Genomic DNA, 15,143 nt, shown 5'->3' on the forward strand with positions numbered 1-15,143 from the left:
GCTATACAGGGTGACTGATGTAATTATCCCCACAAGGAAAACCAAGTATTAATGAATTTTCCAATTCTTGTTTTGAAATGAAAGGAGAACTAGGATTAGTAATTACAGGTGGACTGGGAAAGAAGAATCCAATCTAAAGGCATAACCACAACATGTAATGAGAATATTATTGTTTCTCATATTGTGATGGTATGCAGAATGGGAAATTTGTCAAAGCAAAATCATCCAACCTTAAAAAAGCTGCAACAAAATGTTATTTACCAGCGCAATCAGAGCTTCAGTCCATGCACGTGTGTGTACATGCACACACATACACACACTGTGAGTATACGTACACTCTATTTCAAGACCAAAGAATTCTTCCCCTTTGCAGTATCTGGGAAAGGTGTGTTAAGACCCTACCCTCCATCACGCTTACAGACATATAGAGTGGAATATGCCCATACTCGTAGTTTCCTCTCAATTGTAGAAATGTAATTGCAGTATTTCAGATGGTTCTGCAATATTCATACAAATAAGAAATTTCAAAGGACTCTGGTACCAATAGGGAACGTTTCGGTCTTTCAGTGGTAATCAGTATGTACGTTCACATTGCGCTCAGCTGTGGCACAAGGTCTCAAAGTTACTTTTGTGAAGAGCAATTGTAGAACCACAGTCTCCTGAGATTTCAGAAATGGCACCACAGTTGTCAAAGCCACACACAGTGCACCAGGCAGCCGAAGTACAGTAGACTGCAGGGATGCAGACACTTTTTAATACCATGGACACTGCAACTCTAGCAAGGAAGCCAGATTACAGTAAGGGTATCTACCTGAAATTTTCATAGTGAGTCATGACCATTGTACACAAAAGAAAAACTCCATTAATCTTTCAGTGTTGTACATGAACCACACAGACAATTCCCCATAGGGTCTGAATCTTTTTTAAAGAGAAAGCAAGCCTGGATGAGATGAGACCATCACATCTCAAACAGAAACCTCCTAATTCCAGGTGAGAGCAGATAGAGAATTTGTTAGGAACCTCCCCATCAATCAAAACACTTTGCACGGGAGTTTGAAAATACTACCCTGCCCATCTAAGAAGCATAAATGTAAAGGATTACCTTCAGGTAATGCTGCAAAGGACACAAAGAAAACATCATATGAGCTCTGAGGAAAGACACACTAGCAGAGACTTCCACCTCACCAGGATGGCTCAGTGGTATGAAAAGGAAATGGACAGGGCCAGATCTATACAGACACACGAGGGAGAAGGACCTCTGTATAAGCTGAAAAGAAGTTCTGTGGTCTTTAGTAACAGTGTGCATGTATACTCACAGGGTAAGAGTGTGTGGAACACAAACACATCTTTATCTGGATTTCACAAACTAATTCCAAAGGTTAAACAAACCACAGAATCATAAAATATTACCACTTCCAAACTGCACTCTTCTCAGGATATGTCAACAACATTTTGACTTTCAAAGGTAAATTTACTTACAAAGTACTGGTAGGTCTCCTACAGTGAAAGCTCCTTCGATTACTTTTCTGTCAGATAGCTCCATACCCGCATGATGATAAGCCACACCATACATTAAAAGATCTGATAATGAAATAATTACATCCATCAGTTGAAGTTTACTCAAGCAGGTATTCGTTCACAGAGCAGAGAAGTGGCAAGTTGTATTTACCTCTCAGTTTGGAATCTCTCAATGAATTTGCAGACCTCTGTAATCTATGCAACACAAAAAAATATTAAATACTTCAAAATCCAAAAACATTCACTAATGTAAGTGGAATATACAAAGGAGCAAGTGTATTTTTAAAATGCAAAAATAAAGCTTCACGTGAAGCTAGATACAGTGACCCCACTGAAGACTGTACGCTGTATTCCTTGAGATGTGCATTTTTACACTTTCCCATAGTTCTACTGCATTTGTGCGTTTTAAGAATGTTCTTGGGTTTAAATTACACGTTAGATTATCAAAAGGACATAGTCTTAAAATAACTTTAAAAATATACGTTCTTTGGACATATCCACCTTTCCCATCTCTGGAAAGGCAACAAACTGACTCTCTGGGGCAGCTTTTCCAGCCCAGTCAGCTTTCCAAGTCACGACCTACAACCTAGACGTGTTGTTCACATAAGGCAAAGACGACTACGCCTGAGATCCAAAATGAGGAAGGAGCATCTGCAGCAGCCATGAAGTAGGCAACTTTGAGGTAAACCTGGGCAACCTTGAAGTAAATAACAATATGAGCTATATTTATTAAAGGTATCTGATAATGCAAAGATTGCTTATGGCTTAACTCAGAACACTACTAAGACCACATCCAATTCAACTATTCACATGCTTAACCTTTGCACTACAAAGTCTTGTAGGTCCATAGGAATTAACATTTGTATGCTTAGAAAGCAGCTTTTCGAAACTGAATGTTTGTGAAAATTTTGTGATGATTTTGTTGCAGACACTCCTTTGCTACAAATTGCATTAGCTCAACAGCTTTCTTCACAGATGTGACAGGTTTACTAAAACACGCAAACACTTATTAACAACTCAAATATAAAAAATACCTTTGCTTCTGTTCTACGCTCAGTAGAAATTTAGCATCTTTCGCAAGAACGGAAGCGGCCTGCTGCACTCCTTTTCTTGTGGCACAAAACTATAAATAAGAAAAGATTTTTTTTGCATCAACACTTCTAAGAAAGAAGCAATTTCAAATAGAATGGGAAAAAAAAGCTGTTATACCACAAGTGCTGGTTTCTGTTCCGAGTATGCTTGTATAATACTGGCTATCTTGTAGTTAAGACTTAAGTCAAATTTGAATTCTGTCTGATTGTCGCTGCAAGGAAAACCAAGAACAATTTTGCGTAGCTTCACTGGTCGTTGATCTTCATCAATTTTCAGACATACAGCAGGCATCTTACTATCTGAAAGCCATTCTGCAATCTTTAAAAAAAGAAGAAATAGAATGGAAATGACCATTTTCTGCTTTTCATCGTGCTCTGAACTGCATCACACAATAATTAACTTAGCTTTTGTCACATTATTAACACATTTGACGTTGCTTTTATCCTTAAATCATAGGTGAAGGTCTGCTTTCTACAGGACCAATATAATTCAGACTGAAATCTCAAGTCTGTTGTGATTTGTACTTAAGAGACAAGAATCACAAATACAAATCAAACACTGAAGCATGTCCATACTTGACTGATACTTCCATATGGTTTCAGCTGACAGCTTCCAAATTACAGCTTTGTTATCAATCTGAATTTGTAACTCCAGGTAAATGTTATAAAATACACCTACATTAATTAAAATACAGTTAGAATGTAACTCTTACATCTTCAGCATTTGGGATTGTTGCAGAAACGGCTACAAATCTCAAGGGAGGAACACTGTCCTGATTCTCTAAAAGATGCCCAAGAGAAGACTGAACGGTCTTCATCCGACTGACTACAGCTTCTAACGTTGCACCACGGCTTTCATCCTTTATAACGTGCACCTATTAGGAATTTTCAAAGATTTGCAAAATATTTCTCCAGTTACAATCCATACATGTGTTAAATAAATGTTATATTTTCGAAGTTTCCTTTTATCTTCAAGAACAAAACCAGTGCATATGAAACATTCATTTTCTTGCCTCATCAATGAGAAACAGCCTTACAAGCTGGACCAGAGAGTTGTCTCTCCACCTTCTAGTCATGCTATCCCATTTTTCCTAGGAGAAAAAACCAACATAACAAAACATCAGAAGGTGAAAGAAGTTTTCAAGGCCAACATATGCCAGAAGTACAGTACATCATAAAAACTACTACTGATTACCAGAAAAAAAGGAGCAGTCCTAGTAGCACACAATTAATAGACTACTAACGTCTGCTTATTCAAGGTTTTTTTGGTGAGAACTGGGATTGAAACCTACAGGTGTAGTGATGATAATGTGAGCATGATGTATTTCAAATAAATCATCCATCACTGTATCTCCTGTCAGTTCCTTGCAGCTGAGTCCTATAGGTCCAAATTTTTCTTTCCAATCATCAAAACGCTGACTGCACAGAGCTTTTATTGGAGCCACTAAAAACACCACAAAATAAGCTGAGTTATAGTAGGAAAACCAAATCTTTAGCTGGATTGTAAACATGCTAAATGCATACTTTTTAAGATTTCTTCTTGAATTTAATTTCCCTACTTTTCAGCTTTGCTCCCAGAATCATAAAATGTGTAACTGGTGTTATTATCCTTATTATCCTATTCTATGTGCACAGATCAATGTTGAGCTTTAGGCCTCAGTTCTTCCCTACCAGCAATCAGAAACAGAACCCTTTAAATAAGGTTATTTATGCCCTCTCTTAATTCTGATTTTTTCCCCTACCCCACATGGAAACAATCATTTCACAGAAGAAACCAAAGGAAATACATCTCTTTTTTTAATGGGAGATCATACAAATACCAACCTTCTTCCAGTTCAGTATGATCTGAGCACTCTGTACTCAGAGAGAAAAGAGGTTATAAATGAGAAACCATCCACGAGCAGGAGACAGAATACCACAAGAAATCAAAATCTTTCTAAACCAAATGTACAGTTAAGTGCAGCCAGGGTCACACCAAGCAGCTAACACAGCAGGTAGCAGCTAACATGGCACGTAGCTGTTCTGATGCTGGTCTTCATGAGCGGACTCCTAAAACAATCTATTTCTCAGCATTGTTTTTTCATACATGCTATACTTCTGCAGATGGATGTCGATTTCTAGAAATCAGAAGTAATTCTCTACAAGGACTGAAGTAGCAACACATGTTAAGTCTATATTGGATGAGTAATCTATAGTGAAAATGCAGTGATTTAAGTGAAAGAAAAAGTGATGTACGCATGATCCAAAACCAGCAGTAATAAAACAGATCTTGCAGTGATTATACTCTAGGCCAGTTAGAGCCACTGGAATATGAACCATTTTTTCATATCAGCTGACAAGTGATCCCTAAGATGAAGATATTTAACGATCTCGTTTCTGCATCAGAAAGAGGTGTAAAATCTCGTGAGCGTATCAGTGGCCCATAAAGCAGGGGAAATCAACAGCTCCAGAAAACAGATTAAGCTATCAGCAAGAAACTCACAAAACTGCAAAAGTGATCATCTTTCACTATGCAAGAATGCAAGAAGCCAGTGACTGCTGCTGGAACTTCAGTCACCAGTCCTTAGCACGTGTCAAAGCTACTGGGAAACAACTCCCGTTTACACAACTAAGCTAATTCGCATCCACTGGGCCACTGATGAACCAGAGCACGCTCCAGCAGCACGTAATCTGATTAACACCTCTGTCACAACATTCAGAAAGCTGACAGGTCTCCTTCTTCATCACTGGCAAACCTGGAAAGGTCAGCAGATCCTTGTATAAAAGATGTATAAATATGACTGTATGAATTAATTAAAACTGTGATAAAAACCACCAATTTCATCTGATTTACTTGATATGAACTCAATTCTCCAGGAAGGAAAGAAAAAAGTGTAATTGTTGTGACTATTTTAAAGTATTTTCATCCAGTTCCTATACAGATTAATTAAACTCTTGGAGATCACAGCTCTGTAGCCTCTGAACCAGTAAACAGAAAGCAACAGTTAGCATGAAACCTCCTCAGGTAAGTGGATATCGGAAAATGTGATCCTCATCTCAGAGCAACAGGCAGGCATACAAAAGATACTGCTCGATTTCTGGCTCTGCCACTAATAATTTGGTTTAGTTTCCTTTGCTTCCTTCTTCACTTTTCAAGTACATCTTCTCTTAGAGGACAAACTCTTCACAGGATTTAGAGGACAAACCCTTTACAAGAGTCCTTTTTTTATTTGTAAAAGCAATACTGAACACTACAATTATTACACAGTGCTGTTAAATACTACCACTAATTACAACGGTAACAGAAATTAACTCTAGAAGAATGAGGTAGGTCACAATTTCTTAACATATTTAATTTCAGTATCATTAAAGCCCTCACTCCAGATCTCCACATTCACAGAATGACATTTTCTACTGCTGTCACCAAAATGTTTAAAGCTGCATAATACTTACTGTAAACAACTTTAATATTTAACCAAGGCAGTGGGGCTTCCATGAGTAATCTGGTAATAGCTAGCTCAAACATTACGGTTTTTCCAGAGCCAGTCGGAGCACAAATCACAAAATTCCTGCCTGTATAAAGAAGCTAGGAAAGAATTGCAAAGCAGTAAATATAACACGGCTATATCCATAGTACCTGTTCACACATTCCAAAAGCATTCCTGTCTAGTGGAAAATGACACAAGGAAATTATTATTGCATTGATATATGCCGTCTTCTAAAAAATTTTGGATTAGATGTGAACTTGAAGTTACAGCAAAAGAAAGATCACTATCTGCTACATATCTGCCCCAGAAATGTAAATGAGGTGATGTCCATCTAAGGTTATCAAGTAATGAACTCTACCATTCTGCAACAAACAAAACCCCAGTATCGAGCCTCAGATGACATTAATACAAAAGCACTGCCAATGTCCAACTGCAACCAAATGCAGCCTCATCAGAAAGAGGTGTTTTGTGCCCAAACTCAAAGTGCAATTTGCTTGCCTTCTGCAACTCGACGTGCATTCAAAATCCCAACAGAAGTTTTCAATAATGATGAAAGTAGCTTTTCTGTGACTACTTTTTTCGTTCCCCCATCTTTCTAATATGCCAATTTATCTTATTTTTTTTAACAACATCTCATGTCTTATACATGAGTGATAAGCAAACCTTGTCCTTCCTGGTACCTTACAAACAAGTTTCTATTCACGAGTACCAATACATGAGCCACTCCAAAAAGAATTCTTTTTAAAAAAACTGTTGCCCTGAGAACTCTGTTTTTGCAACATCCATGAAATTACATCTTGCTTACACCTATGTTTTCCCATTATTTTAGGAACAACGAGTCAGACAAGATTACTGTACAGGCCAATGTGATCTATAATTCTCAGAGTATAAATAGGAATTTGAAAGTAAGGAAAAATACCGCAAATCTATGCATAATACTAAAAAGGTAAGGAAAAAAGGCAAAAAAATCCAACTCCCCATATAATTTGAATACAAGATTATTTTGCTCACATAAGCACCATTCTTAAAATCTCCTCTTTACTCTTTTCTTATCCACATTGTTTAGCAGATAAGAAATTCAAACACAAGCAGTTTTAAAAACATGCTTAGAAATGTTTGTGAACACTGGGATTTTTCCTAGTGTTGAATAAAAATTTCAAACGCTCAGTTGAAGACCTGATGGACCCTGTATCTCCTCTCTGCAATACCTATTATAATACAATCTTTCTCAAATTGGTTGCTTTCAAACTACATCTCAGGTTTTAAAGAACGAGCACAGCTGATAAGAAGGGCAGGGACAAACATCACTTCTCCAAAAGGACAACCTTGCCTAAAGTTCTGTTTTTCTTAATCTTCCCATGAAAAGAATTTAAAAATATTACTGATCTATGTAATATCAATCACATATAATTCATATCTTCAGAGAAATGTATTTAAAAGAGAAAAACCTTTTTAAAAGTTCTTCTGGTCTCTTCTCCCAGCAAAGCACAACCCTGTTCATCTATTCTAGGAAGAGGTTCTAGATATATTACAGCTTTATAACCCCTTCTAAGTTCTGAGTATCAAAGTATCATTTAAATTTATCTACAAAACACTACTTGCAGCTGCAGCTAATGTTTCATACTTACATCATCCAAAGCTTTAGACTGTGCATAGTTAAAATATGGGAACTCCTTAAAAATACTTCTAAACTGGGTCGCTTGACAGCATTAAGGAATTGAAAACAATTGAGTGAAAATGATGACATTTATTTTAGAACTGTAAATGCATCTCTTTCTTGTAATTTAAATGCAAACTTAAAACACATGCAACAATCTTTCACTGATTGTAAAAATTATCAAAAAGTAACCTATTAAATGATTCAGTTGTTTTATATTCCTGGTGTGTATTTCACTTCACCAAAAAACCCACTGACTATTTGAGGTGTCTCAGGATTATACCAATAATCAAGAACATCCTCCCTGGCATAGGCTTCATGGAATGGCACTCAATGACTGAATGTGAAACTGCAAGGGACAAAAGCTTTATTCTACTGCAAACCAGACACAAGAGCAAGCAGAGCACTGCCGTTAGAGGATCTAAAGTGTCAGCGGTCACACTGTCATGTATATTTGTAATGCAACACAAATGAATTAGCATAACATTGTATGTCCAGTCGTAACGGTAGCAAAGAAATCCACCTATTGATCTCTTGGTGCTGACAGTGGGTTTAAAGATATTTTCAATTGCTAATATTGTGTATTCTTCAGACAACAACATTCTTATCTAAGATAGGAGTAAGAGGAAGGAGCTTTGTCACACTACAAATCCAAATGAGTTGATCCTTGTCTGGACTTGCACGAAGCCACACAAGCAGACTAACTGTAACCATTCCATCAGGCTGAGGGGGCACACACAGTAAGAGACAGCACCGGCAGTAACAAGAACAGTGAACTGCTGAGGCCTCAGATTGATGTTACAATAAAAGACTAAATAAAGAGGAAAAGGAGTAAAACAAGAAATAAAAGTAGTCAAATATAAGCATTAAAAATGGGTAATGATAAGCAAGTAATATTAGGTGACAGAAAATAAGGATTTTTTTAAAAAAGACTTCTCTAAAATTCCCTCTCTAAAGAAGTGATCTGGTTTTAAAATGCAGAACACCGACTACCTAATTCTGGCAAATTCAGAACAACTGAGTCCTTTCCAAGTTTGGGAATTATTACACTTCTTAAAGCTATCCACAGGAATTTAAGTTGCCTAAATTTAGACCTTTCCTCTTCCTGATATTTAACCTACCATTTGACAGGCTACTAGAAACAGAATACTTAAAAGACAGCGTATAAAATAAAAAAAGTTTGACAGCTATAGATGGATGGTTAATTATGTTATGAGTTCAAGGCAGGGCCAAGAAGAAGGAAAATTATAGTGAAATCTGCTTAAAAGAATGGAAATACACTTTATGCACACTGCAACATAAATACAGACCTATAAGGAATACCAAGTTCACTTTCTCCTGAGAAAATGAGACAAAAAGTAAGATTCAGTTTTTCTAATAAGCCTAAATAATAATTCACTTTGCCTTTATTTAAAGTGTATGGGGATACATGTGTGTATGTGTCTTTGCATATAAAACCTGGCCTGAAACATGTATTATGCAAACTCAGATTTTTTACATTTAAAAAATAAACAGTTCTGAGGATAAAATTTGAATGTTTGAAGTAAGAATTAATTTGCTTTGCAATGAATGATCTAGAAGTTGTCCTACTTTCATTCCAGCTTTGGAAGTCCAAAGGGTAAACACCTATTCATCATTTGATTCCCAGCATTACATTACAAATCAAAACTATTACAGTGTAACGCATGAATTCCTGTGGCTACAAATTAAGCACTCTAATTTTGCAAACGTAAAAGCATTGTAATAAAATCAGTAAATCAGAGCAAATACAAGGATACGTATTTCTGTAACGGACCTCAAAATTTCCAATTTTCTTCCTGTAGTTCCTAGAGAAATAAAAGCAGTAAATAATAGAATCAGATTTGTTTCCAACCAATAACCATGAGAAATATCTTCCTGACCCCAAGCCATGTGTTCTGTGAGGAGCTGCAAGGCTATAAAAAGGTCCAGGTGATACAGAAGAAGCTGACAGGATAGGACAGGGAGGTCACAAGCTCATCATTTGAAAGGCCCATCTTAGTGGTCTTTTGCTGAACTCACTCCAGTTTAAGGATGTCTTGCCTGTACCAGAGGCTCAAAACTTGATGCAGCATAGAGACATGGTCACAAAAGTGCCAAGAATGGGAAAATCACTTCCCTCATCTTCCTGGCTTTGCTCCTGTTAATGAAGCCCAGGGCACTGTCAGCCTTCGTTACTGCTGGGGCACGCTGCTCGCTCACGTTCAGCACGCTGTTTGCCAGACCCCAGGCACCTTTCCACAGAGCTCCATCCCAGGAGAACCCCAGGAGTTCTTCTCCTTCCCTAGGGCAGGACTTTGCATTCATCCCTGCTGAATTTCATGAGATCCCTGGAAGCCCTCTCCTCCAGGCCAGACCCCTGCAGCACTCCACTTGGGACAAGCATGTGCACTCAGTGTGACCCAGTAACCACCACCCTCTGGGCCTGACCATTTTTGTTTACCCATGCAGTTGTCCATCCATTCCTAATGGCCTAACCTGGATAAAAGAATATTGTGGAGGACAGTTTCTGAACCATTCTGTGACTCTAGAATAGCCTCGCTGAAGTCCAAGTAAACCACATCCGCTGCTCTCCCCTCATCACAAATCCAGTCACCATTGCTCCAAGGGCAAGCAGAATTCCAGTCCTGACCAGCCTCCAGATCCCATCTTAAGCCCCAGATCTGCTCTACAATTTTCTGCTGGAACTATTTGTCTATTCTGTATTTCTGTAGCAGTTACCCAAGTATACAAGGCACATTCCACAGATGCAATGAGCCCCTGTCCCAGAAACTTAAAATCTAGAAATAAACAAGATATATATTTAAAAAAAAATTTAAAGTAACTATTTTAGAAATTTCATCAAAATTCTCACCACTTTCCTCCATTTTTCAGATTTTTTCTACGTAAAAATCTAATTCTACAAAGAGACAAGTATGAGCCACCTCACAAATAAACACTGCATTTTCGACTTCTGGTTTGAAATAGAGATGAGACCATTTACCACGCGAAGGGATGAGGCTGCTCTTTTTCAAATTGTTTATGGGATTGATTTGAAGTGGGATTTTCAGAACTGTTTAAATAACTTGGCACTTTTGAAAATGTGACTCTTCTTCTCGAAGCTCATGTTAAACAACCATAGAATTGCAGTATCTTCAATCAAGTTTAGCCAATTATCTGACCTTGAGCTGGTGGAAAATGCTCTTCACTCTACCTCAGACAATGGATACCCATTATTATTACATATCAAAGACAAACAGTGAGCTGTTTTTCATGAAATAGAGTAATAATAATTACCTGTCATATCCAGAATCTCTGAAACATGAGAAAATGATTCCATTTTAATTCCAGTTTTAGACACAATGTCCCCATTATTTACTCTATGCAGAGTAACATCTGAGTCTTTAGTTATTGGAGCTCGATGGTTATCTATCCATAAATCTTCTTTTCTCACTTCTTTCATGTTTTCACTTCTATTTAAGTAAACATCAATTTCTTTCATATCCACAGAACTATCTTTAAATTCCGTATTTTTGTATGTATAACCAGATGTTTTAAATAAGCTGCAAAAGATCCAGGACTTTCATTAGTTTGCTGTAATGTTACAGTTTCTGTAATATTTGAAAAAAATGTTTGCATGAGAAGCAGAATGAGTAAGAGACATTCATTGTATCGAACGTCATTTGCTTTGACACTCTTCTACTGGAAGAAGACTCCTTTCAAGACACATTTTAACTTTACTTTCATTCCAGAAAGAACCTGAAAGAATCAACTGCCTGTCCAGATAGGGCCCATATCCCAATAACAGATGAAACGGTCAATCTCAACATTACAGAATTGACTAGACACGTACCTTTTTCTTAATGCTGAAGGGACGCTCTCATCATCACTGTTTTCTGGAAAATTACTTAATATTTTGTTTTGTGAAAAATTTACACCAGGTTGCTGTGAAACTCCTGCTCCTGTTTTGGATTTAACTTGGTCAGAAGAGAGAAACAATGAAACCATTTTCAGACCTTCACACTGAAAACTAATTTTCTCTCTTTCTCCTGCACTTTATTGGAGCACTTTTTCAGAGGCTATGCTAAAATGAACAGGTGCTGGTGATTTATCATTTACTTCCTCACTGTTGCTCTTAGATTGCTGTATAAACTTCTGGTGCTTTCTCTCTCCCACAAAAAAACTTCCTATTTCCATTAATAGTCATGCTCCTATTCACAGTAATTCTATTAAATATCGTCCACACAGAATATGCCAAATTTGCATATATTATAGCAATTGATGTTTCTACCTTATTGCAAGACCTTCAGTGTATATTTTATGACTCATGCTGATGAATGCAATGCATCCGTTGTTAATTAAAATGTTATAAAAATAGGGTCGCTTTCTATGCTTCCTATACAAGGTAATGGAGCAAACTACTCAGAACAACAAAGTAGTTTGTAAGACAGAAACTCCTCATGCTATCCCAGAATAATAACCCCAACAGTTCTAATTCTACAAACACCAGAAAGCTTAATTGAATGAGTACATAATGAAATTACTCTTGCATAAAGCAGAAAAAAAACCCCTCGGTCTTAACAATATAATTCCCATATGAAGAATATCAGAAATCAGCACAGCAGCTATGAAATGCAGAAATCTAGTTGACAGAGATAAAGCAACTGAATTCACTAAAATAAATTTCCTTAATGTGATCCTGAATGTCTACATAGAGGGAATACCCCACTTAGCAGCAATCAATGGCCAGATTCAAATTTGGCCTCCCAAATAGCAATTTGAAAAAAGGCCCAAAAAGAACGAAGAACATTATGTTCATATAAGCTCTCTGCTCCTTGGGTGGGAGACAAGTCATCAGATCCCTGTGTTGCATTATGCTCTTACAGGTCTTCCCACAGCACTGTAATGCTTCACAGAACAATGTGGAGTAGTTGAAATTTTAATCATACTTCTTACCTTGCCCACTTCCGCACAGTAAACTTGTAGCCTGTTGTCCTGGCTTTGCTGAGAGAGAATCACAGAATCAGTTTTCTATTCAGGAAAGCTGCATTTCTGCAAAGACTACAATACTTGGTTTCATGAGAACAAAGTTGGTAAGACACTCTTAGTTTTCAGCCAGCACTGCTATGCAATGATCAAGGTCTTTAGCAGTTTTGAGTTAAATAAGTGCAGAAGCTGGGAGAAGTGAAAGCCAAAGCAGTTGACTCCAAGCTGGCTGACAGAAATTATTCTATACCATAAAGGTCATGCACACTATAAATTGTGGAGATTGCTGGGGGTGGCCCTTTCTCCTCGATGCCTGTCGTGCCAGAGGGGTCTTGCCATCATTCTACTCCCAAGGCCCACTGCCCTGCTCACTGTGACCATCACAGTTTGTGGCCACTATATTGGCTGAGTACATCTCTGTGTACTTTACATCAACACTGTTATTAATACTGATTTTTATTATTATTTTAAGAAATCAGTTTCTATGTCAACCCACAGGTGGTCTTTCCTTTTCCCAATTCCTCTCCCCAGGTAGGGAAGAGTCATCAGCTGACAGAACAACTTTCTAAATGACACTACCTGTGTATGTCCAAAGAGGACCGAGAATACTCCAAACACATGTAAGACCATCACTTTCAACTAAAATATAATCTTTGCCTACATTTGCATACCTAGAATATTTCACAGCATTAAAAGAGAGAGCAGGAACTATCTGTCAAGCTAATTCTTTGTTAAGCCATTCAAAATGAATGGCAAATATTATGGTTTAGTGAGACTTGGCAGTGTTAGGTTTACAGTTGGACTCCATGACCTTAAAGGTCTTTTCCAACTTTAATGACTCTATGATTCTAGTCTATGATATTTTACCCATATCAGCATTTGCTGTGGTTTTTTCCAGTTCCTTTTGTAACTCCTCTGCAGCTGGAATTTCAGTGACAGCTGGAGCAGGTGCAATACACCACATCTTACGCTCTTCATTTTCTAGATACCTATTTTTAACACACAAACGTAAGAAAAGCATTCTTTAAGCACCCTCCACAACAGCTAGTTCAGAAATCACTGATCATAAATAACCTACTATTTCTCCTGCTAAAAATATTCTTTAATTCCTGTGATTGTTTAAATCACAGGACATTTAAGAGGCAAAAACGTCTGCTAACCCGTATTTCTCATAGGCTGAAGATACACCTGCATCATTCAAACTTCAGTGTGCTTGGAAAGGGATTTCAAAGTATGGGTTATGAACCTGGAAATTTCTAGTCCCACATTTCTATTGGTAGACAGAAAAGGGAGTTACAAAAAAAATTCTGCTGTAAAATGATTCAGAGTGTGAAAAAACTTGGAAGACAATTCGAGATATATATACATAAGAATAAAGATTTACCTTGGTCTTGTATCTGGTCTTTCATAAAATAAATTATCCAATGAAAAGAGTATGTCTGCAGAGTTAAACATTTCCAGATCAAATATCAAGTCTCTTAATCTGCAAAAGACAGCATCAGAAACTGTGAAACTGAAATTACTAGAACTGAACCTGTATAAACAGTAGGAACCTTTTTGGTTATAAGTGCCAATATTTAATTCCTAAATTCTTTTTCTTTTAGAGCGCTTGCCTGCATTCCTAATTCTTCTTCAAAAGGAGAATCTCTCTCCTGATAAAATACGGTTCCTATTACTCATGACCAAAGAATCCTGTACAATAGCACATTAAACGACCTTTACAATTCCATGACAGGCCAGGAGGGGAAAAAGTGGGTAAATGTGAAGATTCAGATAAAGTTTATATTAAATTATTTATTTTCTAACAATAATATTAAGATTCTTTTATACAACTGCAGACTATGTATTTTTTTCTCAGATTGTTTCTGTTCTGATGGAAAAAATACGATCGGATTCTATTACTTTTTACAAAATAAAATTATTCGATTATTTAAAAAAAATCCCACAATTATTTTAATTTAAAAGAAAATAATTTCTTTTTTTTTTTTAACCAACAGGCAAATTGCTTACCTGGATAAGTGGAATATGGGCCCAACTCCTTAACTTTGTTAACAGGCTTATTCTGAAACATCAGGACCAGAGATTATTTCTAAATTATTTCTCATCTATACCAGTATTTAAAATACTTCTGTTAATTTAAATGCTTTTCCTTTGGGCATTAGACATGTTTTCTTTATATGTTTGTGTTGTTTCACAGCTCTTAATTTTGCTTAAGGACAACTTTAAAAAGCAAAGCTGTCACTAAAAGAATACCAGAGAAAGGATTTTATGAGTCAAAAATCTTAGTTTCACTGAAACAAATGGTAAAATACCAAATCAATTTTAACAGAGTTTATAAATACCAGTAAAGGCCAAATCTGGTGATAAAATAACAAAGTAAACCTCTCTTCTCTACCTACAGAGATAAACCAAAGCTGACACTTCTTT

The 15,143-nt window shown here is 36.9% G+C and overlaps 1 protein-coding gene across 1 annotated transcript in view; it reads right to left on the reverse strand.

Moving 5' to 3' along the window:
• Positions 1 to 14,171, reverse strand: part of HFM1 (HFM1, ATP-dependent DNA helicase homolog (S. cerevisiae)) — a gene marked incomplete at its 3' end in the record, with an annotated part of 31,155 nt that extends 16,984 nt beyond the window's left edge. Inside the window, 14 exon segments of the mRNA XM_010193425.1 lie at positions 1,480 to 1,581; positions 1,670 to 1,713; positions 2,553 to 2,641; positions 2,728 to 2,928; positions 3,323 to 3,484; positions 3,623 to 3,700; positions 3,902 to 4,053; positions 6,042 to 6,174; positions 7,705 to 7,775; positions 9,512 to 9,559; positions 11,028 to 11,293; positions 11,584 to 11,895; positions 13,556 to 13,705; positions 14,101 to 14,171. Coding sequence (XP_010191727.1) covers positions 1,480 to 1,581; positions 1,670 to 1,713; positions 2,553 to 2,641; positions 2,728 to 2,928; positions 3,323 to 3,484; positions 3,623 to 3,700; positions 3,902 to 4,053; positions 6,042 to 6,174; positions 7,705 to 7,775; positions 9,512 to 9,559; positions 11,028 to 11,293; positions 11,584 to 11,895; positions 13,556 to 13,705; positions 14,101 to 14,171 — 1,879 coding nt within the window.
• Positions 14,172 to 15,143: the final 972 nt, after the last annotated feature.

This window comes from Mesitornis unicolor, unplaced genomic scaffold (genome assembly GCF_000695765.1).
Source record: "Mesitornis unicolor isolate BGI_N332 unplaced genomic scaffold, ASM69576v1 scaffold11911, whole genome shotgun sequence".
Taxonomy (NCBI): Eukaryota; Metazoa; Chordata; class Aves; order Mesitornithiformes; family Mesitornithidae; genus Mesitornis; species Mesitornis unicolor.